At 43.1% G+C, this 27,174-nt stretch overlaps 5 protein-coding genes across 9 annotated transcripts; 1 reads left to right on the top strand and 4 right to left on the bottom strand.

Annotated features, from left to right (window-relative positions):
* Positions 1 to 174: 174 nt before the first annotated feature.
* On the bottom strand, positions 175 to 10,619 carry hgs (hepatocyte growth factor-regulated tyrosine kinase substrate). Of its 5 annotated transcripts, none has more exons than XM_070848143.1 (20): positions 10,505 to 10,619; positions 7,953 to 8,037; positions 7,697 to 7,772; positions 7,395 to 7,487; positions 6,414 to 6,537; positions 5,946 to 5,998; positions 5,700 to 5,768; positions 5,444 to 5,568; positions 4,721 to 4,832; positions 4,137 to 4,235; positions 3,953 to 4,048; positions 3,816 to 3,854; positions 3,546 to 3,710; positions 3,211 to 3,424; positions 2,947 to 3,119; positions 2,718 to 2,858; positions 2,399 to 2,582; positions 2,114 to 2,250; positions 1,826 to 2,008; positions 175 to 1,597 (listed from the first exon to the last, which is right to left on the bottom strand). In XM_070848143.1, exons 1-20 carry the CDS (start codon positions 10,539 to 10,541, stop codon positions 1,466 to 1,468), a joined length of 2,337 nt encoding a protein of 778 aa, XP_070704244.1. In that variant the 5' UTR covers positions 10,542 to 10,619; the 3' UTR covers positions 175 to 1,465. The 5 variants fall into 5 exon arrangements, with proteins under 5 accessions (XP_070704244.1, XP_070704246.1, XP_070704248.1 ...); XM_070848145.1 differs by having other exon boundaries at positions 3,211 to 3,421; XM_070848147.1 differs by having other exon boundaries at positions 4,721 to 4,805.
* A 2,155-nt stretch (positions 10,620 to 12,774) lies between these two features.
* cldnk (claudin k) lies at positions 12,775 to 13,665 on the bottom strand. Its single transcript, XM_070848149.1, has one exon. The coding sequence runs from the start codon at positions 13,663 to 13,665 to the stop codon at positions 13,018 to 13,020; it is 648 nt and encodes a 215-aa protein (XP_070704250.1). The 3' UTR covers positions 12,775 to 13,017.
* A 1,890-nt stretch (positions 13,666 to 15,555) lies between these two features.
* On the bottom strand, positions 15,556 to 19,238 carry btr02 (bloodthirsty-related gene family, member 2). Its single transcript, XM_070848150.1, has 7 exons — positions 19,159 to 19,238; positions 17,235 to 17,507; positions 17,060 to 17,137; positions 16,726 to 16,974; positions 16,486 to 16,633; positions 16,361 to 16,387; positions 15,556 to 16,109 (listed from the first exon to the last, which is right to left on the bottom strand). The coding sequence occupies exons 2-7, from the start codon at positions 17,502 to 17,504 to the stop codon at positions 15,565 to 15,567; spliced, it is 1,317 nt and encodes a 438-aa protein (XP_070704251.1). The 5' UTR covers positions 17,505 to 17,507; positions 19,159 to 19,238; the 3' UTR covers positions 15,556 to 15,564.
* Positions 19,239 to 19,717: 479 nt separating this feature from the next.
* Positions 19,718 to 21,316, bottom strand: LOC139217396 (GTPase IMAP family member 9). Its single transcript, XM_070848739.1, has 2 exons — positions 21,289 to 21,316; positions 19,718 to 20,742 (listed from the first exon to the last, which is right to left on the bottom strand). The coding sequence occupies exons 1-2, from the start codon at positions 21,305 to 21,307 to the stop codon at positions 19,718 to 19,720; spliced, it is 1,044 nt and encodes a 347-aa protein (XP_070704840.1). The 5' UTR covers positions 21,308 to 21,316.
* A 1,339-nt stretch (positions 21,317 to 22,655) lies between these two features.
* Positions 22,656 to 25,901, top strand: rsad1 (radical S-adenosyl methionine domain containing 1). Its single transcript, XM_070848312.1, has 9 exons — positions 22,656 to 22,834; positions 22,919 to 23,052; positions 23,141 to 23,345; positions 23,434 to 23,799; positions 23,974 to 24,037; positions 24,119 to 24,266; positions 24,582 to 24,636; positions 24,747 to 24,850; positions 25,238 to 25,901. The coding sequence occupies exons 1-9, from the start codon at positions 22,694 to 22,696 to the stop codon at positions 25,386 to 25,388; spliced, it is 1,368 nt and encodes a 455-aa protein (XP_070704413.1). The 5' UTR covers positions 22,656 to 22,693; the 3' UTR covers positions 25,389 to 25,901.
* The last annotated feature ends 1,273 nt before the right edge of the window (positions 25,902 to 27,174 follow it).

The raw sequence follows: 27,174 nt of genomic DNA, 5'->3' as shown, positions 1-27,174 counted from the left end.
GCACATTTCATCATATCAGTCATCAATGTAATGTGACGGCATGTACGCACTCTACAACCTCTAAAAGAAAAATGTATGAATCTGACATGTAGCATTGCATTTACGGGGGTTAAAAGTTGTCATACGTCTATTTTCAAATCCCATCAAATCTTTTGGGAAAAAAAAAGAAGCAAATTGACAATAAGAACCAGATATTTATTAAATATAATTTTAAAATTACTTTAAAGTCAGACAGATCAATATGATGGAATAAAGAAGTTCACAGATGGCAACTGAACGGTTACAGAAATCACTGATTGGGTGCGTGATACATACATGCGGCACGTCATGGTCACTCTGCAAGCACTTTCCACATTTCTGAAGAACCAAGTACACTTTAGAAAAGACTGCCGGCCTGCTCTTACTATGTAGACATCCTCATCTGTGACAGGCACAGTACGGGGTGCCTGCACGCCATTTGGAGTTAATTGTAGTTTATGGACCAGGTATGCTTCTGTCAGCCTGTGATGGTCTTTTATGATCGGCAACAAAAATCATTTTAATAAAAAGATACAGGAACCTGTCAAAGTTGCTGTACTGCTTTAGTATGTGTGTTTTACTGTCACTACTTGTGCGATGATTTAATGTATGAAAGAATATTTAGTGAGGATTAAACAACCACCCAGCTAATTTTCTAACACTCCTCCCACAATGTACAATCCCTGCAATGTGTTTCGTCATTAAAGAAACTACATTAAGACACTCATTATTCCAAGCAGTGCATAACGAAGAAATGCCAAAACAACATAAGACGACCCTAGTTTGTGTGCACATGAAAGGCGATGGAACCAGAAACAATAGCTGGAATGGCAAACCTGATGGAGACGTGAGTTGGTGCCATTTTATTTCAGGCCTTTGACTGTGCTTTCTCGCTCCAGACATCGAGCTTTACCCCCACACCCACAGTCTCACAACCGCTGCACAAACTGTTAGGATTGGTTGAAATAATTCACTTCAATTCCAGAACATAATTCAAATTTAACATGCAAATGTTGCCTTAGAAAAATATGAGACAAAGGGTGGTTATGTCTTGTCTTTTTTCTCCTCAATTATTATCATATTTTCTTATTAATTTTTTAACTTTAATACCACTGACTATTTCTGAGCTTCAGTTATTCATTTAATGAGGAAATACTACATACATATCAGCTGGAAAGAGGGAGGAAGAGGGTGAAAGGGTCTGGGTTATGGTGCCCTCTCCTTTGCAGCTTCACCCCGCATTCCCATTTTTCCTTGGGGGAGAAGCAAGGGGAGCAACAGTTCTGCAACATCATCACAATATTTTACATTGCCACAATATCACAGCAGGGTGGAAGGTGGGAGGTGGGTGTGTTTCCAGAGGGCATTCTCAGAGTCCAAAGAGTGGAGGGAAAGACTAAAGGAGGAGAGAGGGTGTAGTGTGTCGGACCCTGCGGCGTGTGGGCTTTCAGTCGAAGGAGATGAGCTGTGCCTCTGCGCTGCCCGGCACAACCTGAGGGGCCTGCTGCTGCTGTTGTTGCTGCTGCTGCTGCTGTTGCTGCTGCTGTTGTGGCGGCTGTGGGCCACCAGGGGGAACCACCTGCACCAAGAAATGAGTTAAAAATAAGATTAGTGAGGACTAATTTTCAAAAACACATGGACGCTGTGAAAAGTAAAAACAAAGGCACTGATAAATGATTAACAGACAGGTTCTTGTGTCTGTCTGAAAGGCAGTTTAGCTAATTTACCGCAGTGTGCTTCAAACTCTTTACAAGGTTTTCTTACTGCCAATAGCTGGTAGCAAGCGAAGGAAGAATAAGTGGCTGACCTGTTGGTACATGGGCGGCTGGCCTGGCATGTACTGCTGTTGGGGGGGCATGTTGGGGTCCTGGCCTGGCAATGCTGAAATCATGTTCTGCATGGTGTATGGCTGGTAGCCCATGTAACCCATACCGTTAGTGGGAGCAGCCTGGGACATGGGGGGCATACTCTGGGCCTGAGAGACCACGTTCTGCACAGAACAGGGACAAGTGTTAGTGGACCAATTATTCATCTTTAAATTTTTTAGCAGTAGTTTATGTAGTGATCAGAAAATTAAAGTAAGAGTCGATCAGACCTGGTAGCCCTGTGTGGATGTGGGCTGATAGTTGGAGTAGGGTGGACTTGTGGTGGGTGGAGCCTGACCAGGAGGAGGACCAGGCTGCCCATTGGTGCCTGCAGCCTGGTACATGTATGCATTAACCATGTTGGGATCTGGAGGACAAGAGAAGACAAACACAGGAGCACACTTGAATAGAAATATTAAAGAATCATGTCTCATGCTTGCAGCCTGAATGGAATGTAGCAGGGCAGTTAAACAAAAGCATTAGTAAAGTAAGTTTATTCTTCTTCTGGTCCTCACCTGTAGCAGCACCGGGCATGGCCTGGTACTGTGGTGGAGCAGTCTGCCCAGGCTGGTTCATATAGATGTTGTGCATAGGTGAACCCTCCACAGAACCAGCAGGACTGAAGGTGCCCGGGTAGCTGGGTGGAGCACCAGGCTGGTACACCACCCCTCCTGCCACATTGGGCGGCAAAGACTGCATCTGCGTGAGAGCACATAAAATAAAAAATGTGACCAAGGGTTGATTAACTTCTAGTCTCACTTCTGGTGAATTCATTGACTAGATCCTGAGTGAAATTTGTTTCCACTGACGGCTGATGGAGTATGAGGTGTGTACCTGAGCGTAGGGCAGAGAGAAAGCAGGCATTTGGGCTCTCATCTGGATTGTGTGCTTCTGCTGCTCCAGACGCATCTGCCTCTCTTTCTCCTGCTCCTGGAGGCGCTGGATGGCCAGCTGTCTTTGCATCTCCAGGTACTCCTGCAGTTCAGAGACAAACACTTGTGAGCATGGCAATGATTAGCGAATCGATATCTGCGTTTTCAAAAGGAGAGCCTTAATGCATTACCTGTTTCTTCTGCCGCATGATCTCCAGTTTTTGTGCCAGCTGGATCTGCCTCTGTCTCTCTGCCTCCTCTGCAGCACGACGCAGCTTCTCTCTGTGTTCGTCCCGCAGGGCGTTGAGGGCTGCCCGAGCATCGCGCACCTGAGCCAACTTGTCCTGCAGCCCCTCATAGTACACTGCCAACATACATGAGGTGACAGTTCAGAGGCTGGACATGCAGGATGGCAGGAATGCTTAGACACACACAAGTTCACACATAACACTCACGTCGCTTCTCATCTAGCTGGTTGAGGATGTCCAACAGCTGTGGATGCATATTGTTAATGGACTGAAAGAGTGAGAGCACAGCACTGTCGTTGGTGATGCTGCGTCCACGCATGTGGTTGCTCTTCATGCGGTTAAGGAAGGTGGTGACGGCATTCTGCAGAGCCTTCAGGAACTGCTCATGGTTCTCCTCGGACTCTCCGTTCTGGTACTGCTGCTGAAGGCGGCAGCGAGAGGGAAGCAAAGCACAGAGAGTCATTTGTGGTCTGCCCACTCCAGTGCAGATGGTCATAACTGCTGCTGCTACTAACATCTGCTCTCAGCAAGTTTCAACATACCTCCACTATGCTGACTGGCTGGACGGGGACATGAGTTTCTACAGGCTGACTGATGGGTGGAAGAGGCTCGGCCAATGGCACAGGGGCAGGGGCAGAGGGGGTGGGACTCTTGCGAGCTTCTTCCTGTTTCTTCTCCCAGTATGTTCTGTTCAGGTAACGGGCCAGCTGGAATGATGTCACATATTTCAGTCAGTATTATAGGCAAGATGTAAGATTCCCTTGAGTCTAGCTTAATGCAGGTATTGAAGAAGAGAAGGATAACACATCTACCTCAGGGTCTACGTCTTCAGCCGATGGAGCAGAGGAGTTCTGAGAGAGTATATGGTTCATATTGGTCAGTAAAAAAAAAAACCTTGCAGAAAATAAGCAGATAACTAAATAACCAAAGGCATGAGGCGAAGTCTTACCACAGGGGAGGTGTAGAGGGTGCTGACTGGTGGTGCTGAGGAAGTCACTGGAGTGGGATCAGCTTTGGGATACATTGAGTAGGAGTTTTTATGCCTCTGTAAATATACGTTATAGGTATGTATTAATTTCTCTTGATAAACAGGCAGTAAAAATACAAAGTGAAATTTTGGCTGTGAATCTCACCATCCGCTCCTTCTCCTCAGCCTCACTTTGGGAGAGGGCAATCGCCAGCTGCAGCTCCTCCTCCTCCTGCAGTGCTGCCTCATCTCTCTTGGGGGGCATCTGGTGAGAGAGCAGAGACACAGTAACAGAAATGAGGCTAAGACCACCAGAGCCTCCAAACTCTATTGATGGGTGGATGCAAAAACGGAGGAGGGTGAAGTGAAAAGGATCATTAAAATATGCCAATGTCTGTCTTTCTATAAGAGAGTCCTTTAGTGTCGATTTTCTTCCTCAAGGAATTTATTTCAACTGTAACGAGTCGAGTCTAATCAACTTGGGCCGCTTTTTCCTCACAGACATCCATTTTGGAAGAAAAAAAAAAAATCCTGTCCCCCTACATGGTATTGCATCGTTTCTCGTATGCATGTATGTTTTCAGTATGGAGACCAAACAGGGATCCCTCGAGATCTTGTACTGTGTGACCCACTGTTGCTGATCAGTTTCAAGATTCCCAATACAAGATCGAAACTTTGTGTAGCGATCTGACGACTTTGAAAGTCTGTAAGAGCCTCAAGTCATCACACCCTCGGTTTCCTAACAATTACCTGGGATTGCTGGGACAGCGGGCTGGTTAGGTACTCTGGAGGAAGCTCGGCAGGACCTGCGGTGGGGGCTTTTCCTTCAGCTTTCCTAAGTGGAGGAGAGAGGGAGGGGTGGCTGGTGAGGAAAAGGGATCAGGGAGGACAAACAATCTTGTAAATTAGAGGAGAGCATGCTGGTTCAGAACCACACAAGACACAGCGTGACAGAGTGCAAACCCCTGGATTTGTTATTCTAATAATATGAAATATTATTAATTATTATATCATCATCATCATCATCATCATCATCAGATCATTTAAATTGCACACTGTGTTCTTAAATTAATTAATAATTTTTGTCATACAAACAGTTACAAGATGGCATATCAAAAAACAGGTAACAAGTTGTGCACAATATCTGAGAAACACTGGAGGAAATTTGTTGGAGTGACAAACTCCAACAAAAATGAACCAATTACAGATTGTGATATAATACATTACAAATGGCTAAATGGTTGCACCATTTCCCTACAAAACAAAACAAACAAATCACTTCTTTTTCTGCCCATGGTTTAACTTTTTAACAGACAAACAGGGTATAAAACACAGCATAACTTGTACCATTCCAGTGTCACACAGCAGGTAATGAAGCAGTTCTCTGCGTAGCTAGAGACAAACATAGACGTATTGTCCAGACTGAAATTCACAGTCGTAATGGAAGTGTGATCATCTTTTCTGGGGACTCACTTGTTAAGCAGCTCAAAGCACGGCTCACACACACGCACTTCCTTCTCGATGCCAAACTTCGGAATGGTGGAGTACTTAGACGAACACTTGCCACAGAAAATCTGGCCACAGGCTCGACAATGGTGCTGGAAAAGCAAAGGACACAAATTGAGGCCAACTTCCGCGCACACGCTACACGCGTATACTCCACACACACACACACTGCGGTAAATGAATGAATGATCTAGTGCTCTAGTTTCAAGAAAGCCCAGCCTACCTTTCTCGTCATGACTCCAAACTGGACTCTGCACCGGTGGCACTCCTCAGCATCAACCCAGTCAGGGGCCTGGACAAAGCAGACATACATAACACATTACCACAGATAGGTGACACATCCAAATCACTACAGCTTACTGTACAGTCAGCCTTTCTTCTGAACAGTTCAGAGCAATCGCTAGCTCTAACTCATGCACCCACTTTATAACACTTGAGTGTACAACACTACAAAAACAAAGTATCTCACTCTCTCAGCTGCAAACATGGCATCACTCTCCTTGAACTCAGGGAACACATGACCTGGAAAAGAAAAACAGACCCGTTACACATACAATGCGATACTAGTAGTACATTAACAGGACTAAACAGGAATGCCTGTTTTAATTGGTGGATCAACACTGGATTTAAGCTTCCAAGATGCAAATATTTTCTGGGTTCTTAAGTCCTCTATGACAATAAACAAGACACTTGACTATGTCCCCTTGGGTTTTGGGAAACATTTGACATTTTACTGAAAAAAAAACTAATTTGAGAAAATAACTGACAGATTAATCAATGATGAAAATGATCATTAGTTGCAGTCCTAATCAAGACATTTTTGTAATTGTGATCAATGAATCAATGGCATATATACATACATACAAATGTTAATGTGTAGTAGCTAAGGCAGGGTTGAGAGACATTTATCTGGGTAATTACACTTGCGTCCACTTACCTTCCACTTTCATGATCTGGTAAGTGTCTTGTACCACTTTATATTTGGGTTCGTTGCGGAAAGCGTGAGCCCAGGCTTGGATCAGATACAAAATTTTGTTTCTGACATTTGGTTCTGTCTGTTTCTGGTGATAAAACAAATTACAGAGTAAAATAAAAACTGTATATACACCTTTAAGTGTTTATATTCTACGTTTCTTGTTTTCACATAGCATTGGTACTTTGTTTGACAACAAGAACTGAGGTGGGAAGTCCCTCTGCTTTGGTCTTAAAAAAACCCTCCAGTCACAAGGCTATGACATCACCAGGAAGTAGAAACCAGCATGGGCTTGAGTCACATGACACAGTGAGGATCCAATCAACTTTCGCTAGCTCATGCTATAATGGAGCAGGCTGTCTGACAGCAGTGAGCGTTTTTCAAGTCAAGAGAGAGGTTAGGAGAGGTAATGAGTCCAGACTAACCAGCGTGTCTGTTAGAAACAGGGTAAATACACTGTATCCAAACTCTCCACAGCTTTTTTACATGATACTTTGACAGAGGAGGGCAAATATAGATGGAAAACTAATCAGCAATCACTTTGATAATTGATTTAATGCGACAAGTGCCAAATATTTGCTGGTTCCAGCATCTTAAATATGTGTTTTATATCACTGTGAATGATTTGGGTTTTAGACAACTGGTTAAATAAAGAAAAACACTTGAAGATGTTATTCTTGAATTGTTCCCCATTTTTCTACTTAACATAGACTTAACACTTCGTTAATTATTTAAAAAAAACCATTGACAGATTAAACAATAATAAAAATAATCTTTAGCTGCAGATTACATAAATGCTGCAACAGGCCCAGACCACCGTTATCGGCAAATTCAACTTCACAGTGGAGTGAAGTGATGATGCACGATAGACAAAGACAGATAAAGACTCACTCAAATGTATGTTTGTCTCTTAAGGGGGAATAATATAAACAGAGCAAAGGTGACCTTAAGTAAATCCTTCAGTTCCTCCATCGTTTGTTTACTCGCCACCTCATCGTGGACAGTCTGGCCACAGTTCTTCACCACTGACTCCAGGACCTGAAGGTGAGGTTACATCATTATCCACATTTCACTAAAGCAGCTTTCTCAAAAAAAAAAAAAAGAGGGTAACAGAATTATGATGCAACAGCACACAAACGCAGGAAAAATAGGCAGCACAACTATAGACTTCTTCTTCATGTAGTTTAAAGTATTTTTAACAAGCTTACAAATAACTTAGCTGCTCATTTTGACTGAACACATCTTACCTCAAGAGCATAGAGGGCCACATGCGGATTTTTGTCATTCAGCTTCTTTTTAATGGCCCCAATAGCATATTTAGCTCTGCAAGGACAAAAACAAACACTGATCAATGACAAATCCAGGCAAAAAATTAAGGCAGCAAAACACAATTGTTCCATTTTCTTAATTTAAAAAAACAAACAATCTAATACTCAAAGGAGCTATTTTGAACCTCAACATCTGGGAATATGAATATTGAGGAAAGTGGTTGAAATCACTCACTGTGCGTCTCCTTGTCGAATGAGATCACAGATCTGCAGGATGGATTCCCAGTCGGTCTCCAGCAGCAGCTGACTGGTGGCTTTGTCTGCATTTAGTACAGATGATTAGAACTTAAACATATGTATTGTCTTTCTAATATCCACCACACAGTGTCTGCTACACCAAACACGTCATAAAAAATAACAGACTGTGTTATCGACTTGCTTTATGGACACAGTGTCCATCTGGGCTCAGCATACGCTTATATTGTACTACACTCAGTTGACAGTTCATTAGTTGCATCCACAGACTGTATAAAACATTTTATACCACGGTCTGGGATTCTGATTGGCAGCTGGTTGCCTGTTAAGTAGTGAAGTAAGAGATAATGGCCCAGGAGGTGTCCATTAGCAGGAATTCATGGACAACAGGGAGGCAGAAGAGCTGTCAGCACAGCGAAGGATGGCTGCCTCTGTGGAGTGATTATTTTCAGGAATTTTGCAATTTCGCTGGTAACATCTGAGGGTTTGACTAAATGATCATTATCATCCCCTAAAGTTATGCTAGCAAGATTCAAAGTGAATAACACTGCGTTCGATTAAGAAACAACAAAAATAATTTGACAGTATGTTTAACAACAAGACTAGCTAACCAGCCGTGTCATTGTCCCCAAATCAAAATTAAGATTTCCAAGAACAAATGACAGGCCATGTGTATCGTCCATCACAGCAGGGGGGCAGTGTACTTCCTGCAGCTTGTGTATTGCCGTCAACATCCTGTGATGTTCAGGAGGGTGAGGACCTGAAGGACTAAACTCACTGCTGGAAATCAGATATTCAGACATTAGCTTGTTAACATGAAGTAGTCAGTTGCCTTTAATTGCATCCCTGTTACTATGGTTACTCATTTTAGATAACAGGCTAGCACTGTGCAAGCAAATTAATTTAGATTTAGTAGGTGTCCATTATCAAATAATAATCAACACCCTGCAGCAAAGTATGCGCCCAGACCATGGTAGCATAATATGGCAACTACATATATTTGCTGTACTGTTACTTTTTCCTAAAGTATATCAGGCTTCTCTTGATTCAATGCAATCAAACAGTGATGTTTTGTCTTTGAGAGTTGTTATACAGTAAGAAATAACTGGACTACATACATTTAAAAAAAATTAAAATGAGGAAACAAACAACAGCAACAACAATACACACCTTAAATATTGTGACTTTTGATTTTGTCTAACCCCAAAAGTCTGAGCTTGACTGTTGTGCATTTGATTTGTGGTAATGATTCAACTAATTATATCTCCGGGCGTATAGATAAATGCATAAATACACAGTGTCAGCTGGCATGATACGGGCTTTGAGGTGGGTTCTCCCTTGAGGCCCTGTGTCAACATCTAACCTGAGGAACTTCAGCACATTAACCAATACTGTGCTTGCATGGTGTGTATATTTCTAAATTTCAGTGTTTCCACAGCACAGAGTACCACACACCAAACATGATATTGTACCATCACAAAAATAAACAGTTGCTAGATGGCGCCCACAGATGTGTTTGCTCGCTCCACTCCACCACTTGAACAGTATATAGTTTTTCTGTAGTTGCTGTTTATCTGTCTATTTATCTATTTTGTAAATCCTGAAGCAGCATTGAAGGCAAATGGGCAAAGCAAGAAAAAAAAACTTGTTTTATTTGTTTTTATCTGCACATATGACAATAAAACGTTTGAATCTTAAATTGACTCTTGCATAGAAGCTGGTTTGTGGGGTGCCAGCTACTTGTTTCTACCCTGGAGGGTTAATCTTGCCGTCAATGTGCACTGAAACTCATGCAAGAGCTTTGCTAACACATTAACTCCCACTATATTAATTTTACGTGACGTGACTGTTTTCAGCATGACTCATGAGCCCATCAAGACATGCTGCTTTTTATCCTTACAGAATAAACTGAGATAATCCATCTAGCATTCACCCTTTGCCTTGTATTTTAAAGGAAATGTGTCTAATTCAGTGTACAGCTGATCTAACATTAAACAGGAGTGGATAAAGTTAGTAGCCTGTTAATTATACCTGTCTAGTCGCAAGCTAATCAACCTGTTGTGGACTTGAAAATAACTCAAGACAACACTAAAGTCACAAACATCTCACTCATAATAATGTTGAGCTTGTCTGCTTGGCTTTCTTGTTCAAATCCTCTGTTTTACAGTAACATTATTAAAGCACTGGCTAACGATAATAACTGATATGAACCTACAGGCAATCAACAGCCTGGTTTAGCTCGGCTAATACCACCAAGATAACACAAGGGTGAGGTAAAGCAGACTTTAATTAGACTTTGAGGATACAAACAAGACTATATTCGCCACCTTAGTCGGGTTGCTAAATTTAGAGAGCCACTCTGGGCCTCCGAACAATAGCAGCTAAATTGTTAGCAGGCTAGCTAACGCTAACATTAGCTGGCCTGAGAGCCACAGCCCCAGCGTCTGTCAAAACAATACGCTAGAAAACATCGCACTTTGACTCGTAGTTGACTAATAAGGTCTTAACTTGACAAATGTGTTGCTAACTTACCAAGAAGCCTCTCAAACGTGCCTCCACCTTTCCCCATTTTGGTCTCAAAGTCCTAAAGTGGCTGTCTTGTTAGGTGAACGGGTCCGGATATTTTCACCGCTGAGGTTAGCCTGTTAGCTTCTCTGCTAGCCACGGAGCACAGCTGTGCACCTCTTCCTACTTCCCACTTCCGGCGAAGAAACAACAACACAGGTGGGATTTTTCTCCCTCTAGCGACGGACAAGTACACGCACAAGGTACGTGTTGTTACAGCAGTTGTGTCAACATAGGTGGAGGTACTGTTTGCACCACATTTAAGAACCATAAGAACCCATAAATATTCCCCTAGACAGCTTTATCATTGGATTTAACTCAGTTAGTCCCAAAGTGAACATCCTGGTGCAGTCATGTGACCATTTGTGCTCCCAGGACACACATTCCCAAAATGATGGTCTGTCTGATTAAAACCTGTGACACAACTAGCTCATTTTAAACATCTTGTTTTTGTTATTAAAAGGTAAGTTTCAAACAATTTAACATTTCTAATACTTCCTAGATTACAAGTTAACCTGTCCTGACCACATTTGATGAAAAAGTTGATATGAAACAACTATAAAAAATAAATGCTGGGACATATATTTAATATTTCAGATCTCAAAAACAAGTTCAGAAATAGTTATGGAATGGTAAAAGATGGTAGAAACAGTGACAGTTCAGCTGTACGGGTACATCAGATAAAAAAAAAATTAAAAAAAAGGCTGGGAACCCCTGCAGTATTGCACACTGCAGTCCACACCCAACCAGTTGTTTAAAGATGAAATTAGGCCAGCAAGACACTGCTTTCCATCTCCAGCCTGGTCTTTCTTGTTAAAATGCTGCTTAATGCATCAGTGTAATGTATTTATATTTTATTAATATAATCCACTTGCTGTATATTGGATCCTTTATTAATTCAGGACTTTTACTTGTAAGTTTGTGTTTTTTTTCTGGATCTTTTTAAGGATATCTTTACCACCACTGGCTCCCTGACCTCTTGCTACAAGTCTAAATTCAGACCTACACAGAGAGAATAGATCTGAGAGAGATGTTATGTGAACAATATTATCAACATTAGCACACTTAAGTCTTAATTGGGTTGCTAACGTACCTTTACAGCTATTTTGAAACAGCACTCTGATTTTTCAGGCTATAATGTAAATGGTGCTCTTGTCTCACTCCATGTTTTCCCCTTTACAGTTGTACAGTAACAGAGCACAGACTGCCTTACTGTATTCTCAGCATTACCCTGCCAACATTGGTATAGGCCTACTTAGGTCATGTATGAGTCACTACCTGGCACTTGGGACACTGGTGCCCATTGTCATTGTGGTGCTGTAATGCTCTATAAAGTGGCATTGTGCTGCTGCGTCTTCTGCTGTTACGGACTGAAAACTACTGAGAGAAAAAAAAAAAAAATGAAGAAGCTGCCCATCCTTTCACAACTATGATCAAATTACTCTCTACAGCTGACATAGAAATCATATAACTGGATGTTTAAGAATTAAAAACGTAGAAAAAGCATCATATCAGCATTTATAGTAGGGAAACTCAAAGACTCTCAATGGTTTTAATTCACCAGTTGTTGTTTTTGAAACTCTGTGTGTATCTTCATTTACTTGCAATATATGAGGGATCTGAACAATGTCTCATGAATAAAGATGATGCTTTTTTAAATCCCACATTACATGCTTACACGCAGAGACACTGACACACATCACAGACCTGCACATGTGTGATGGTCTCTTCTTACTTGATATAATAGAGCTATTAGTTGGGATGTGTGATGGGATGGAGACTTCAGCCATATATGTGAATTCTTGTCCACTGTGATTCTGATAGAGAGCAGGAAGGTGCTTGGAGATCACTTGTGCCAGGAAAGCCTGATTTGCTGTAATTGTAATTTTATGTTGTGCAAAAATTATTTTTCTGTATTTTTCTTTGTCCCTGGTACAGAGCAGCCGAGTCCGGGAAGATAGGAGATGGAGGACCACACACACACACACACACACACACACACACACACTCTTCTCTACAATATGGCACCACAAGCAAATGCACACACATCCCCATTGTTCTATTGTTCTTCTCCTCTCAGCAGAACCCCTCGTAGTGTTTACACAAATGAGCAAAACAAAGATTTCCTTTTAAAAACTATGATTAAAAAACACATTACTTCTTAAAGAGCTTCTATATCTGATGTCATAAAAATGTGAACACACACCATTTGCCTCAGAAGAAGATTTGGAGGACATTTTATTGTATTTTACACTGACAGACAGAGTAAACAGGTTACTGAAGGATATCAGGTATGAAATAATGAAATGAGTTCAATTTTCCCTAAACAGCCTCCTGCAGCTTTTCAGAGAAAAAAGCTAACTGGAATAACATTAAATATAAAATAATTACAAGGAGCAAAATCAAAAGGAGAGGAATCAGGGTTGTCATTGTTTGGGATGTATTTGTGGGGCTTGAAGGCATTCGGACATTTTGGAAACTTAAACATAACCTTTGACTTGTGTGGCAGGTGCCCTGCGAGGACTACTTTCTCCACTGCTGAAGGTGGGAGAGCCTGGGATGCCGGGAGGACTCGACCCAGCATAGAGCAGAGATCCCCCAATGAGGAGCAAGGCTGATGCCCCCCAGCCGATGTAAAGGCCAGGGCCCAGCTCACGCTTGTGTGGGGCCGCCACATGTGGATCATAGAAATCCCTAATGATGGAGTGGGCAGTCCAGCACACGGGCACAAGGTAGAGGAACCCTGCGATGGCAAAAAGGGCGCCGGAGATGCGAGCAATACGGGCCTTGAGGCTGTTTACACCGATGCACTTAGTGCACTTGACTCCCAGGACCCCTAGAGCCAGAGCCAGGCCACATATCAGGATGGAGAACACGGTGAGGCCTCGGGCCGCTTGCATGTCACTGGGCAGAGCCAGCAAGCTGTCATACACCTTACACTGGATCTGACCTGTGCTCTGCACTATGCAATTCATCCAAAGGCCTTCCCAAATGATCTGAGCTGTCACTATGTTGTTACCGATGAAGGCAGTGACTCGCCACAGGGGGATGGCACAGACTATTGCCCCGCTCACCCAGCCCACAATGGACATGATTAGGCCAAGCAACTGCATGCCCGTGGTTGCCATGGTGAAAGATGTTGTTTGGATCAGATGGTTTTATTTCAGTCTTTGTTTGTTGCAGAGGGCCCTCTTAGAGACCCAGAAAGAAACGAGACAGTCTACGGTAGTGGAAATATTGTGCTCCACTGCTGGATCTTCAGTCTTCGGGGGATGATGTCGTTGAGTTCAGCTGGGGTTTGGCAAAGACAGGTATCCTGAAATACAGAGAAAAGGATTCATTTGGATATTAATGTTCATCTTACAAATAGTGCTGCAAAATTACAACTTCTTACGAGTTACAACGATGAGCATTACATTAGTAAAGTATGAAAAGACTAACGGAAGATATATTTATCATAAATATTTGGAAACAGGCTGGGAGGCCCATGTTTAGATTCCAGTCTGAACCGCAGAGAATAGCCGTCTTTGACACAGCTGTGGGTGTCGAGCTACGCCTTGCCGGGTGAGTGGATTATCTCAGAAAAACATGAGGAGACTCTGAACACAAGCATCTTTCATGAAGCCTTGTAGAGTGGGCCTGGAGGCTTTATGTCATCTATATATCACAACTCTCAGTATCTGCAGTTAACCAGCTCTCTGAGTACAATCCTCCTTGCACAATCAATGCAGGGGTTCCTTCATGACATGGATGGATCGGAAAATGTCAAATTGATAAGCTTTTAAACAGCAGGCGCATTATTAGATAAACATGTATCCAGTAGATCCACATCTGAGAGGCATATTATGAGATTTGACATGGATAAAACGACAAAGTCAGTTTTGAAAGTGGGCAGATAACAATGAATCACATGAATCCATGAAACCAGAATGATATTCTGACAGGCCTACATACTCCCACTGTTACAAAACATTGTGCATGAATTTATATGAGTAAATCATTCCTCTCTGGCCCCTGACGGCCCTCAGACTCCTCTTCAGGATTATGTGCCCCCATCTTTGGTAAACATTGCAATTAGGCAATTTCATACACCTGCCCCCAGCTCTTAGAGTGGAGCTGCTTCAGTAGGGATAATAAATAGAGATGCAGCAAAACATAAAATAGAAGAATTAGTGGGAACAATCTTTATATTCCATCAAACTCATCACAAATGTATCCGATTGTTCTTGTAACTAAAGCACCAATAAAGGATATCATTAAGAATATTTACCCCAAATCAGGTACTCTCACTGCTCCCCTTGGTCCACTGGTCAGTGTCACTGCTCCTTTACTTGAGAAGATCAGTAGGGATGCCCAGAGTTGTGAATGACAGCCCTGAGAATTCAGCTCGGTCCACAGGAAGGCTGGAGAGCAGGGGAGGATCTATCCCAGAGGTCAGGGGAGCTGAAGAAGAGAGCGTCGCTCAGCTTCGACACCCAAAACTGGACTGGAGATGGGGCTGCCCTCCGAGATGCCAGCGCAAGTCTGTGTGGCAGTGGGCAGAAGCATGCGCTTGTGTGCACGACCGTGTCAGTGTGTGAATGGGTGAATGTGTTTGAGTGTGTCTCCCAGTGCCTGGTGTACGAGCACAATGCCCTGCTGTCTTGTTGCGCCCTCCCTCCTTGTTTCTCGTCAACCTCTGTCCCAACCTTACGGCCCCTCAGATCCATCCAACTCAGCAACCCATTTTCTCCTCTCTTTTGGCTCACTTGTTCATTTATGAGAGCCTTCTTTTTTCCTCTACTCTCCTCTCTCCTTTTCAATCTGTTTATGGGTTTCATTGAAGTTTTCGAGTGTAGGGAGTCAGTCCTTATGCAACCTCTTGTTCACTGTTCTGACAGGGAACGTGTGGTTCACTGCAGTTTTTCATACTGATTTCTAACTAAATAGATATATGTGACATACTGGATTGATACTGAGAAGACAATCACAAGTTCAACAACTGCATTTATACTGGAGATATGTAAATCATGTATTAAGTATGAGGTTTAAATGCTGCAGAAACTGGAGCAGATGATTAGGGGAGCTGCGTTTTTGTCACCATGCAGGCGACCGGGACTGAAGAATGGAAGAAGCCTGTCGGTAAAAGCATCTGTGAACGTGTGAATGTGGACTCCAGATTCTGCGCAGTAGAAGGACACTCGGCCTTCTGTGTAGTCCAGAAACACACCCACCTTCTTTGGTCTCTGCTCCAGAGCCACCAGGGTGACTGGAGAGGTGTTGGCAACGTACTGGCCCCCAGCCTTCAGGCTTAAAGTCCAGAAACCGTTTGCAGGGCAGACAGTGAACTTGCCCTTCCTGTTGATGGACTGTCTGACGACACCCAGGTTCCACTCGATCTTCTCCCCGACCTCCACCTCCCAGTAGCACCTCCCACCGCTGAAGCTCTCTTTGGCCAGAACATTTGCGACCCGGTCGAAGCGCTTGGGGTTCTCTGGAACCTCCTGAATCTTGTTTGTGTGTCTCACCTGTTTCCTGTCATCTGAGACAGAGAGGAATGGGTGGGCTGTCTTAGCACTCAGATTGACATCCACTAGGAGAGAGGGAGGAGAAAAGGTCAAGAATGAGTGAGACAGAAGGGACATCTTCGTCAGAAAGTTACTGGAGCTAAGAGGCGGGTTGAATCTTTTATTTCAGTTTTAAAAATGGCCTTGACTTAAGAAAAACTGCAACATCTTCTCCCCCTAGTATCTTAAAATATAACTCTGAGTTGGTACAACTCATTTCCACCATTAATACAGAATTATATAACATTATATTATATAATACAGATTAATGCCTTACCAGCGTATTTCTCTATTCTCTTAAGTTCTGTGAAAGGAGAGCCAGGAAAAACAAACATCACTGTCAGTGAATTTATTGTCGAAAGCTAATTTGATAAATAATTAGATTCATTTTGCAGCACTCACCGGATTTTGAGAGCCTGTTGACTTCTGCCTTTATCTTTTCCATCATGTCTGACAGCGCCCGTCTGGTGACCCCAATGCAGGGGTCAGTTTCTGTGGTAACCTTGGACCAGTCCTTCATCTCAGAGGGACACATGGTGGAAACAATGCTCTGCAAAGATGTATATTTGAGTGATGTAGCCCCTGTCAGTGCTTCACTAGCATCATTATGGTGTCTGCAGAAGGCACAGTAGAGGTGCTTACCACGGTAACTTGCTTTGTATCATCACTTTGATGACTGCTTACTGGAATCTGAGGATCGGACTCTGCGCTGTCGCTCCTCAGCTCCTGGATCTCCTGTTCCAGCTCTTCCACCAGTGTTTCCACTCTCCTCTCCTCCTCTCGCTGTCTCTCCTCAATTGCTGCAATGACCGCTTTGTGACTCTTCTCCATAGCATTTACAAGGGCTGAAAAGACCTTGTGGCTCTCTCGCACCTCTCTGAAGTAAGAGCTCTGATTGGACATCGTCATGCATCATCATTCAGCCATGAACACTCTTTTAACAAAAACAAAGATTGTCATGAGGTTTTGAACACACCTTTTGGAGCTCGAGAGAATATTTCAGCCTTTCTATCTTCTGCAGTCTTTCCTGAATCATTTGCTCAACATCTATAACCTGCAACAGTGAAAGATGAATACACAGATATACTAAATTGATTAGCTACCAGATGATGCCACCCATGATTTAATAACTGAAAAGTGCAGGAAAGTACCATTTCCTCATCAGGTGGTTTCTGTGGTCGAGTCTTCCTGTACTTCTCTGAGACGTCTGCCAGAATGCGGTTGACGCTGAGGTCAGGCTTGTCAGTGAACAGCCTCTTACAGCGGGGGCAGTATCTGGACTGGTGTCGTGTCCAGTAGCGGCTGAGACAGGACAAGCAGAAGCTGTGGCCACATGGTATGGTCACCGGGCTGGTGAAGATGTCTCTACACAGAGAACACAAGAAGTGCTTCTCTGGGAGGAGGCTGATCGTAGAGGCCATGCTCTGTCAACAAAGTGTGATAAATTTAGTTTTCTGTTGGTTTTTATCCAAAGACGTCTGAGTCTGCGCTTGCATGGAACAGTGTGTTAGGTAAATAAGGCAGCACAGAGAGAACCAAAACCTGATAGCACTAATGCTGATTGAAAATACAGTATTTGTATATTTATTACTGACTAAAAATGTATGAATGGTGAATAAAATACTCAGATCCTTTACTAAAGTTAAAGTACCAATACATTAATGCAAAAATACTCCATTTCAAGCAGAAGTCCTGACTTCAAAACCCCATTTTGACAAAAGTAAAAAAGTATTATCAGCTAAATATACTTGGAAATGCTGCAGTAAAATGGTCCTTGACATTCTTTGTATTGACATTGTCATGCAAAGAATGTTCTTGTGGTAGCTGTTCAGGTTGAAGCTAGTTTTAACATCTGTGCTTTAAGCACAGTGAAGTAGTAAAGTTTAGTGGCTCCCGACCCAGGGGGTCAGCCCCCTATAGAGAGGGGGACAGGATAAATCTGAGGGGTTACAGGGTGATTAATGGATTAAGAGAGAGGGGAAAAAACACAACTCTGATAAATCCATTATAACAGTTAAAAGGGGAAATTTTTCTTTAGTGACACTGCGGACAACTTGTACTGCAGACATATGAGATGTGACTCGGGGCCCCAGTTAGACACCTGGAGCAAGCCAAAAATCAATATGTGATCTTTTATATGCTTATTATGTGGTTTTTATGTAAAATTGAATTTTGTAAAGTATTGATTATATAGGTAGTTGCGTAATAAGTACAGTATTTCCATCTGAAATGTGGTGAAAGTAGCAGTAAATGAAAATACTCAAATAAAGTATTTCCCCAAAATTGCATATGAATGCATTACTTGGGTAAACATACTTAGTTTCTTTTCACCATATGAGTACCAACCATTACATGGTTGTCTTTTAAAGCTGCGTACTGCAAATGTAACAAACAATGATAAGTATTTTGTTATATCAAATCAAATGTTTTATCTTGAGCTACAGGTACCTGCCACCAGTCACTTAAAGAAGGAGCCAGAATTTACTCTGAATTGTGAAAACACAAATATTTGCAGATCAGCTGCAGCATGCAGCACTCAGACTCTCAGGGACACTGTGTTCTTGAGCTGAATGTCATTCCTGTCATATTATACATTCACAAACAAAAGACAGGATGTATGATTGTCCTATAATCTACTGACGTGACGTCCACTTCACCGGTGAGAGCTCCACACAGTGAAGCCTTGCCCTCTGACTCTCTCTCCACCACGTCGTCTCGTCTCTGTCATTGTCACGGACATTAGGGTTAAAAAGAATTTCTTTGTGATCAAGGACAGATATGCTAACAGAGAACAGAAGCAGCTGAGGAAAAGATGGTCTGTAAAATATGTAGTCAAACAGGTAGCAACCAAATTGTTTGTTACGTCATTGGGGAGCTACAACTCAACACAACACAGAAACGACTGAAATTCAACGTCGTTTTTCATGTGAGTTTTGGCGTGACTCCATAGCACACTGACATTCACGTAGGGAAACACTCTCATGTTCATGTATGATCTGGTTTCTATCTGAATTCATTGTTAGGAAACAAGCGGCTTTTCCAAAAGTAAAAGAGAAGAGTCAAGTGTGGTCTTACCTCTCCCTGCTGGTCTTGTCCGGACACACCTCAGTCAGTTAGTTTCAGGTAATAAAACATAGATACTGCAAATGGTTTACACTCAACAGGTAGGTGTGTGTGTGTGTGTGTGTGTGTTGTCTAGGAAAGGGGCAGTACTTTACACAATGGCACTCTCAGTTGAGACTCCACCCTGAATGTTATCTGAGCTACACTTTAACTAACCTACACCAGGAAATGGTGGAGGTCAGGTAAAATGTTACGTGGTTACAAGCGCACACATGCGCTGTGGAAAATCTCTGTTTATTCAAAACATAGATTCAGAGTTTACATCAGCCATAAGTTCTGCTGTTTTTGACCATCAGTAATCCTCTTAAGCTGCTCTGTGCTCACACAGTGGTATAGAACAGGTCAAGATTCAAACTAAAAGGAGTTGTACATGCAGTCCTTTAATTTGGCATCAAGTCAGCCTGAAAGCTACATAAGCAACAGTTGGATACAAAGAGCACATGATATAAAGGTTTTTTCTTCTTCTCTTTTTATTGCTGAAAAACAGGTTATCAGTGTCAATGCCGCGCCGTCATGGACGAGGAGTTGCAAAGAAGCGATTGATGAAGATTGAGTTAAAGTTGAGTCTGGCAGGAGGAGCCACTCTGTCCTCCATGTGCTTTATAGCCACCTGAGCTGTTCCTCCTGCCGATCCGCCTACAGCACCACCTATGATCCCATAGAGGACCATCCCTCCTGGCCCCTCTATGGACCCAAATAGTGCACCCACGACAGCTCCCACCACTAAACCGGTCCCCAGTCCTCTGGCCAGGGAAGTCCTGAGCCACCCGTTGTCCATCTCTGCCTTGGCTCTGATCTCTGCACAGACGTTGGAGGTGTAGGCGTCCTTCTGGTGATACAACTCCTCCGCTATGTACTGCTTCTCCATCTCGGTCCACATCTTCTCTATCTCTGTGGCCCTCTGCTTCCTGAGCCTCTTCTCCTCCTTCTTTACGCTGACTTCTGCCTTCTGGAAAGTTCCGCTGGAGAAGCAGCCCCCTCCTAAGGACGCCACCATCCGCTCTATCTTCTGCAGCAGCTCTCTGTCCCGACTGTGATCTCTCCAGTTCTTGCTTAAAATGTGAAAGCGTCCACCGTACTTCTCGATCAGTTCCCTCAGGTGCCAGTTGGTCTTCTGCACCCTGTTTTCCAGGGCTGGTCCGTCCACATTTCCTTCACAGGCCAGGAGGACCATGCAGTGCCTCAAACAGTGTCTCCCAAAGCGTTTCCTCATCAGTTTGGGTGCTCTGAAATCATTTGGGGAGATTTTCTCCATGTCAAAGGCAACCAGAAAGGCATGAGGACCTGGGACACATAAACACTTGGACCTTCTCAGCTCCATCTTCCTCTTGGCTTGAGATATATCCTTGTCGTAGATGTTTGGCCCGTTGATCACAGCCACTCGCCTACCAGCCAGCTCTCCGATACTCTTCCTGCTGCCAGAAATGCTGGTGATGTCTTTGGAAAACTCCTCCCTCCCAAGTATGGCATTTGTTAGTAAGAACTGCGAAGATCCACTGCTGCCGACCACCATAAGCCTCAATTCTGTGGGAGACCCTGTGAAAAAGTAGTTTAAAAGTAGTTGGACTCGTGCTTCTCCTTTCTCTTGCTGTACCATCTTTAGCTTAAAGGTGCATCAAACTTATATGTAACGAACTTTGCCAATTATCACTCCACTATACTGCTGCAGACTTTTTGTGTGTCATGTCATTTTCACTCCTTTTTTTCTCCAAGACTTCAACCATAGTGGCTCTGTGAGGCTGTGCTTTGAGCTAAATGCTGACATTGGCATGCTAACATGCTCTTAGAGATAATGTTACCACAACATAAAATGCTGATGAGCAGGTACAGTGCTCGCCTGGTTCACCATCTTTGTTAAGCACAATAGCGCTGATTATAATTCAAGCTGACGGTAACATGTGCACAAACTTTAAGGGCAATCCATCCAATATTTGTGGAGACCTTGCGGTCTGACCAACCAACCTCTTTTAGCTGGTAAATGACATGCAGTCTGACATGAACCACCTCTTTTATTGTTGTAGCTTGAATCAAAGCAAAGCAGAGCAGCTGTTTCCCCTTTGAACGTTAAATCCATGAGCTTACCTTTCGTCCTCTTATCCATTTGGCAAAGATTCAATCTTTTAATTTGGATTAATTTAAAGTTCTCCAGCTTCTCTCTGAACTGAACTCATCACTGTTACTGTTGCTGTTACTAATCTCTCTCTCTCTCTCTCTCTCTCTCTCTCTCTCTCTCTCTCTCTCTCTCTCTCTCTCTCTCGATTAGATGATTGGATACCAGATTTAATATAAAGTGGAAAATGTCCCCAGGGTTGGAAGCTACCACTGAGCACGTTCAGATTTATTGACCTTTTCTAACAAAATACAATTAATTACTGAATAAACTGCTGCAGTTTGTACGTCAGTAAGGATTTTCTTTGTGGTGGATCTGGATTGGCTCTTTTCTTTATCAACATATAGAGATACACTTCACATAAGTGCCGTCATCATCACAACAAACTGTCCAGTGCTGATCAGAGGTAATTATGTGAACATGATAAGCATTGACTGGAGAGTTATTTGTCCACTAACAGAGCTGAGTGGGCTCTGAAAATGATGAACAGGTTTAATAAACTGTAACTGTAACATTTGAACAGTGTTAATTTTTTTGGTTTCTCTGTTCTCTCTTTGACCCCACAGGGTTATCTCTCTGCCAGCCCATCAGACTGTGGTTTTATTATAGACTCGGGCAGATCAATAGCTCATTAGATTAGTTTGATCCTGTGTGAACAGCACAAACTTATATTCCAAATATAGACTGGTGTCTTTAACTCGAGTATCTACACTGCAACAACCAGATTCAGATGGTGCATAAAGGCCAACATGACAAAATATTCAGGCTTCCTTGCGTCCTTCTCTTTTAAGATAAAATAAGATAAGATAAGATGCACTTTATTTATCCCACACTGGGGAAATTCACTTGTTACAGCAACAAATGAGTAGGAGAAGGTGTAGAAACAGTAACAGTAACAATAGTAGTGCAAAAACAAGGGATATATAACAAGGGAAAAATAAATACAAACATGAAAATATGAGAACAATATTATATTATTATTAATATTCATATTGTTCATATTTTAATAGTCTCACTGTGAAACATTATGTAGAGATTTGAGTGTACATGGGCTCAAACTTATGACACCGCAGTGTAAAATACAGTAAATGTCCATATACTGTATATACAGCGCCCCTGTGTGGTCAAACATGGTAACAAACGAAGAAGAAATCACATTACGTGTTTCCGGTGACGTCACATCCACCAGGAAGTGACTTAAAACGACGTAAATAGACCTCCGACGCGCTTTTACATTCATGAAACAGACGTTGGCCACGTTGTTGTCATGGAAACTCTGATGTACTTTCCCCCCCTCACCTGCTTTAAAGGCGACCATGTGTCCAGGTGAAGGCCGGACAGTTAAATGAGCCCTCAGCAGACAAACTAAACGCCGACATGTTCACACACAGGTGCTGCGCGGCCAGACGAGCTCTCTCCGCCAGTCTGCGCCACTTCTCTGACGTTTCCGGCGGAGAAACCTCATTTGAATGGACAAGCTCTCCACAACTCACCAAGCAGGCGTCTCTCTACGTGCACGTAAGCCCGGCTCCACTCACATGCATGCACTGAATAAGAGCTACTGTTCCTGCAAATACTGACATGTCTTTAAACTTGCTGCAGTGGCCCTACTGCCTCAGGAGGTGTTCCTACTGCAACTTCAACAAGTACATCCCCAGAGAGGACAATGGCCACATAATGACTGAGTGCCTCCAGCGGGAGACTGACACATTGCTGCAGCTCAGTCAGGTGTCCTGGTACTGTGGTTTGTCAGACTGTCCCCATGAAATCATCCACTATCCCCCGCAGCCTTCGCCCACCCTAAATTCTGATTTTTCCACGCAGCATAACCTCTGTGTTTTTCGGTGGTGGGACTCCAAGCCTGGCTCACCCCTCCACCATTGCTGCAGTCCTGGAAACCGTTTCCAAGCAGGCAAATCTCTCAGATCAGGCCGAGGTGACTCTCGAGGTCAACCCTACTCCTGTGGGAATGTCAAAATTAGAGGACTATTGTCGTGCTGGGGTGAACCGCTTCTCCGTCGGAGTCCAGGTGAATTTATAATCCATAGATGACTGATCACAGGAGATCATGAGCTTTATAGCTGCACACTCACCAGATCACATTTTCAATCCATCAGTCCTTGCAGGATGAGGATTTAAAAATTCTGGGGAGAGACCACTGCAGTAAACAGGCTTTGCAAACTGTTGAAGAGGCCAGGAGGCTGTGCCCAGGGAGGGTGTCGGTGGATGTCATGTTCGGACGGCCCAAACAGAGCGTCGAATCGTGGGAGAGCGAGTTGTCTGAGCTGCTGAGGGTGTGCGACGACCACGTGTCTCTGTACCAGCTGACCTTGGAGCGAGGCACACAGCTGTTCAGGCAGGTGCAGCGAGGAGAGGTGACTGTGCCCGGTGAAGACGTGACAGCGCAGATGTACCAGCGGGCCAGGAGGACTCTCCACCGGCATGGCTTCCTGCAGTATGAGGTGTCTAACTTTGCAAGACGTGTAAGTCCTCAGCAGGAAGACAGTTCGTTGGTTGTCCTCCATCTTCTTTCATGCTAACACAGTGACGTGTAACAGGTTTATTGTTTATACCTTTTGCACCGTCTGGCCTCATGAACACACCTGAGAGAACCAGTCACGACAAAACAGTGATGCTTTTCTCTGGTTTCTTTGCAGGATGCAGTGAGTTTTCACAATATGAGCTACTGGAAGGGGAGACAATACATCGGTGTCGGCCCAGGTGATAAAAGCAATAATTGATGAATATTGTACTTGTGGAAAAAGTTTATTTGAACTTTTTTATTTTTTTTTTCTGTGACAGGAGCACACGGCCGGTTTGTTCCCCTGGGGGAGGGAGGTGTTGGTCGGGAGGCCCGGACTCAGACTCTGGAGCCCGACGCCTGGATCTGTGAAGTCCGGCAGAGGGGACACGGGACACGCAGGCGGATTCAGCTCAACCATCTTGAACTGTGAGCTGTTGCACTTACAGGCCGTGGTGTTGTGTCTTACAATGAGCATATTTGGCTCTTACACAAAGGGGGCAGCTGTCGTCTCCAGACAATCTGTGCTCATGTGAACATGTAGCAGTGATGTCTCAGCCAATCTGCATGTGTGTAATGTAACAGTGTGAGAAACATAGTGCCTCTTTTTTCAAACACCGTGTCCTTGTGAAACACTATTATCGCTCTCATTCATGTAGTCAGTCTGCTCACTCCGTCCTGTTCTTGTGATTATCAACGTCTAGTCACTCCGAAGGTCTTTAATGAAAGATGTCTGTTTGGCAGATTGGAGGAGGTGTTGGTGATGGGAATGAGAATGACCGAGGGCATTAATCATAAGGTGAGGCCCAAACAAAAAAACCCTTTTATAAAATTCTTTTCCGTGAATGACGGTGATGTTCAGCATGCAGTAGATTGTGAGATGATGTTGTTTTTGCTCATTTTCTGCAGCACTGGGAGTTGTTCAGCCCTCAGCTGGGCCTCCGTGAAGTCTTTGGTGCATCCAGTGACGTCCAAGAGTTGCTGCAGAGAGGACAGCTAGTTCTTGATGACAGGTGACTTTATGGCCGTTATTTAAAATCCACAAATTCAAAGATTTAGATTTAATTTCAAAGATTTTTAAGTGTCGAGAAAGAGATCACCTACTTGTGTGGGGCTGCAATGATTATTGTCCCAATTATTCACTCATATTTATATAAAATGTCAAAGAATTGGTGGTTATAATTTCCTTCAGCGCAAAGTGATGTATTTGACCTGCATTTTAAAACCCAGAAATGTTCAGTTTAACCATGATACAGGACAAATATGAGCAGCAGAGAACGTTTGGCATTTAATCGATTTTCATCACAATATTTGGAAGTTAATTTTCTGTCCAATAAACTCATCATTGCAGCTCTACTTGTGTCTGAACCTCTTGGTTATTTGTTTTCTTTCCCCATCAGAGGCCTGCGCTGCTCCTTGGATGGACTGGCCTTACTGGACAGCATACTGCCGACTCTACTGGTGGTGCTGGAAAAACAAATCAGCCTGAGGTTACAAAGGCAGCACAGCGCTGAGGGACAAACGAAGAAGACGACCTCCAACCCGCGATGACAGTAACGTTAACAGTGCAGATAACCTCAGAGAAAGCTTGATTGTACGGTAGGCCGCCATGCGAAGGATTACCAGCCCTCTGCTCTAGCTGAGATTTGGAACATTAGATGCTGATATACTGCATTTTAAAAGCCTCCAGGTGCTGTAACTCCACACCACTCCTCATTTACGCAGTTCTGCTCTATTCAAGGACAGAAATTAGCTTATTGCCATTGTTCTTGCTGTAAGCTGTGAAGGCAGAGCTCTAATGTGTTATCTGAAATAGAAAACCTATTGGAGCTACTGGAACCTATTGGAACTACTAGAGATTGGACTGTATTCTTACTTACGCTGCAAGGAGGAACATTTTATTACATTTTAATGTACCACCTGTTCAAGGCTGGTGGAGAGCGACCATTTAAATCTCTTGTTTCTGTCGTTTCTACTTTTTCTCTCCTGTGGATTTCATAATGTATCCATCTTCTTCAACTTTTTGTAAAAGTGAAAACTAGTTTATATATTGTGAAAACACTTAATTTATATATATGTATATATATATATATACACATAATATAAACTTCTTTAAATAGACTCTATAACGCAGACTCTTTTGTGATATAAATGCATGAATTGCTTCCTATAAATGATTAGATAAAGTGTATAAATCCATTAGATTAGATTAGGTTGGAGAGTAAAATCTTTGAGTGAAGGCTGTTGCTTTGAAGCGCTGTTACACCCAGAGAGATAAACAAAGACTGATGTAGTCAGTTCAATAGTATCTGTTCCAGTGAAAGGACGGGCGGGTATTTCCCATCTAATTAGGGATAAATAGATGAAAGAAGTGTTCAGACAAATTGCTCTAATCCCCGTAGTCTTGGACACTGGAGGTGTGAAGTGTGAGCTCTAATTGACGATGTTCATTCTCCTCCCGTTCACTGCTGTCATGGTAACAGTAGATATCTGGTGGGTTTTCAGATTTATTGGTTGTTTTATGTAACTTTATGTTCACATAACCACCACGCAGTGTTTTCCCAACAGAAGCCACTTGACAATAAGTGCCTGCACAGTTTGACATGATGGACGGATGTTGTTATTCACGAGGCCGGTATGAGCAGCACCTGCTCACAGCCCCCGTTGTGTTGTGCAGAGATCACGACGCGCTCTCAGTGTAAAAGGCTGGAGAAACAGCTCACTGTGTGCTGCAGGATTCAGGAAGCCTGATGATGAGTCCACTGCAGCACCAGCAGCTTCAGACACTGCAGTCTGCTCTTACAGTCCACCCACTGTGTGAAGACACTGGAGTGCTGGGAACAGGGCTGTTTCTAGTAAGCACCTCATTTACATTTAATGATTATTGTGTTATTATATTGAAATGTGTCCCTGAAAACTAAGTAATTAACATATTAGTGGTTTAGATAGTAAGAAGTATTAGTATTGAGTAGAAGCAGGATATTCCACAACATCATTAAACATTTATTGACCAGTTGCAGCTCACCACCCTCCTGACGTGAATGTGAACCACCTCAAAATCAAAATGTAGTTGTTTGGCTCCTGTTATTACAGGGACAGTTTATTATTGCTCGCCCTATTGAAAAAGAAGCCACACTAAAAGATACAGAATTAACAAGACGAAGTTAGAAATGACTCCGATTATATTTGATACAACTGCGATAGTTTATGAGAAACAGGTTCTTCAGAAGGACGTGTCACTTCACTGTGAGTGAGCCAGAAGTTACTGAATAGCTGCTTCTTTTTCTCTAACCATCCTTTTCACAAACCAAGGGCGCACTGAACGGGCAGCCCACGC

The sequence above is a fragment of the Pempheris klunzingeri genome, chromosome 17 (assembly GCF_042242105.1).
Source record: "Pempheris klunzingeri isolate RE-2024b chromosome 17, fPemKlu1.hap1, whole genome shotgun sequence".
NCBI lineage: Eukaryota > Metazoa > Chordata > Actinopteri > Acropomatiformes > Pempheridae > Pempheris > Pempheris klunzingeri.
This window is presented reverse-complemented; position numbering and strand designations above follow the sequence as displayed.

Coding starts and splice junctions, on each gene's coding strand:
- cldnk (XM_070848149.1), bottom strand. CDS start 13,665: ATGGCAACCACGGGCATGCAGTTGCTTGGCCTAATCATGTCCATTGTG.
- btr02 (XM_070848150.1), bottom strand. CDS start 17,504: ATGGCCTCTACGATCAGCCTCCTCCCAGAGAAGCACTTCTTGTGTTCT. Junction 17,138..17,234: donor AACCACCTGATGAGGAAATG/GTACTTTCCTGC, acceptor TCACTGTTGCAG/GTTATAGATGTTGAGCAAAT. Junction 16,110..16,360: donor GAGAATAGAGAAATACGCTG/GTAAGGCATTAA, acceptor CCTCTCTCCTAG/TGGATGTCAATCTGAGTGCT.
- hgs (XM_070848143.1), bottom strand. CDS start 10,541: ATGGGGAAAGGTGGAGGCACGTTTGAGAGGCTTCTTG. Junction 7,773..7,952: donor ATTCGACAAGGAGACGCACA/GTGAGTGATTTC, acceptor TTGTCCTTGCAG/AGCTAAATATGCTATTGGGG. Junction 4,049..4,136: donor CTGAGGAGAAGGAGCGGATG/GTGAGATTCACA, acceptor GTATATTTACAG/AGGCATAAAAACTCCTACTC.
- rsad1 (XM_070848312.1), top strand. CDS start 22,694: ATGTTCACACACAGGTGCTGCGCGGCCAGACGAGCTCTCTCCGCCAGT. Junction 22,835..22,918: donor AGGCGTCTCTCTACGTGCAC/GTAAGCCCGGCT, acceptor AACTTGCTGCAG/TGGCCCTACTGCCTCAGGAG. Junction 23,053..23,140: donor CAGCTCAGTCAGGTGTCCTG/GTACTGTGGTTT, acceptor TTTTCCACGCAG/CATAACCTCTGTGTTTTTCG.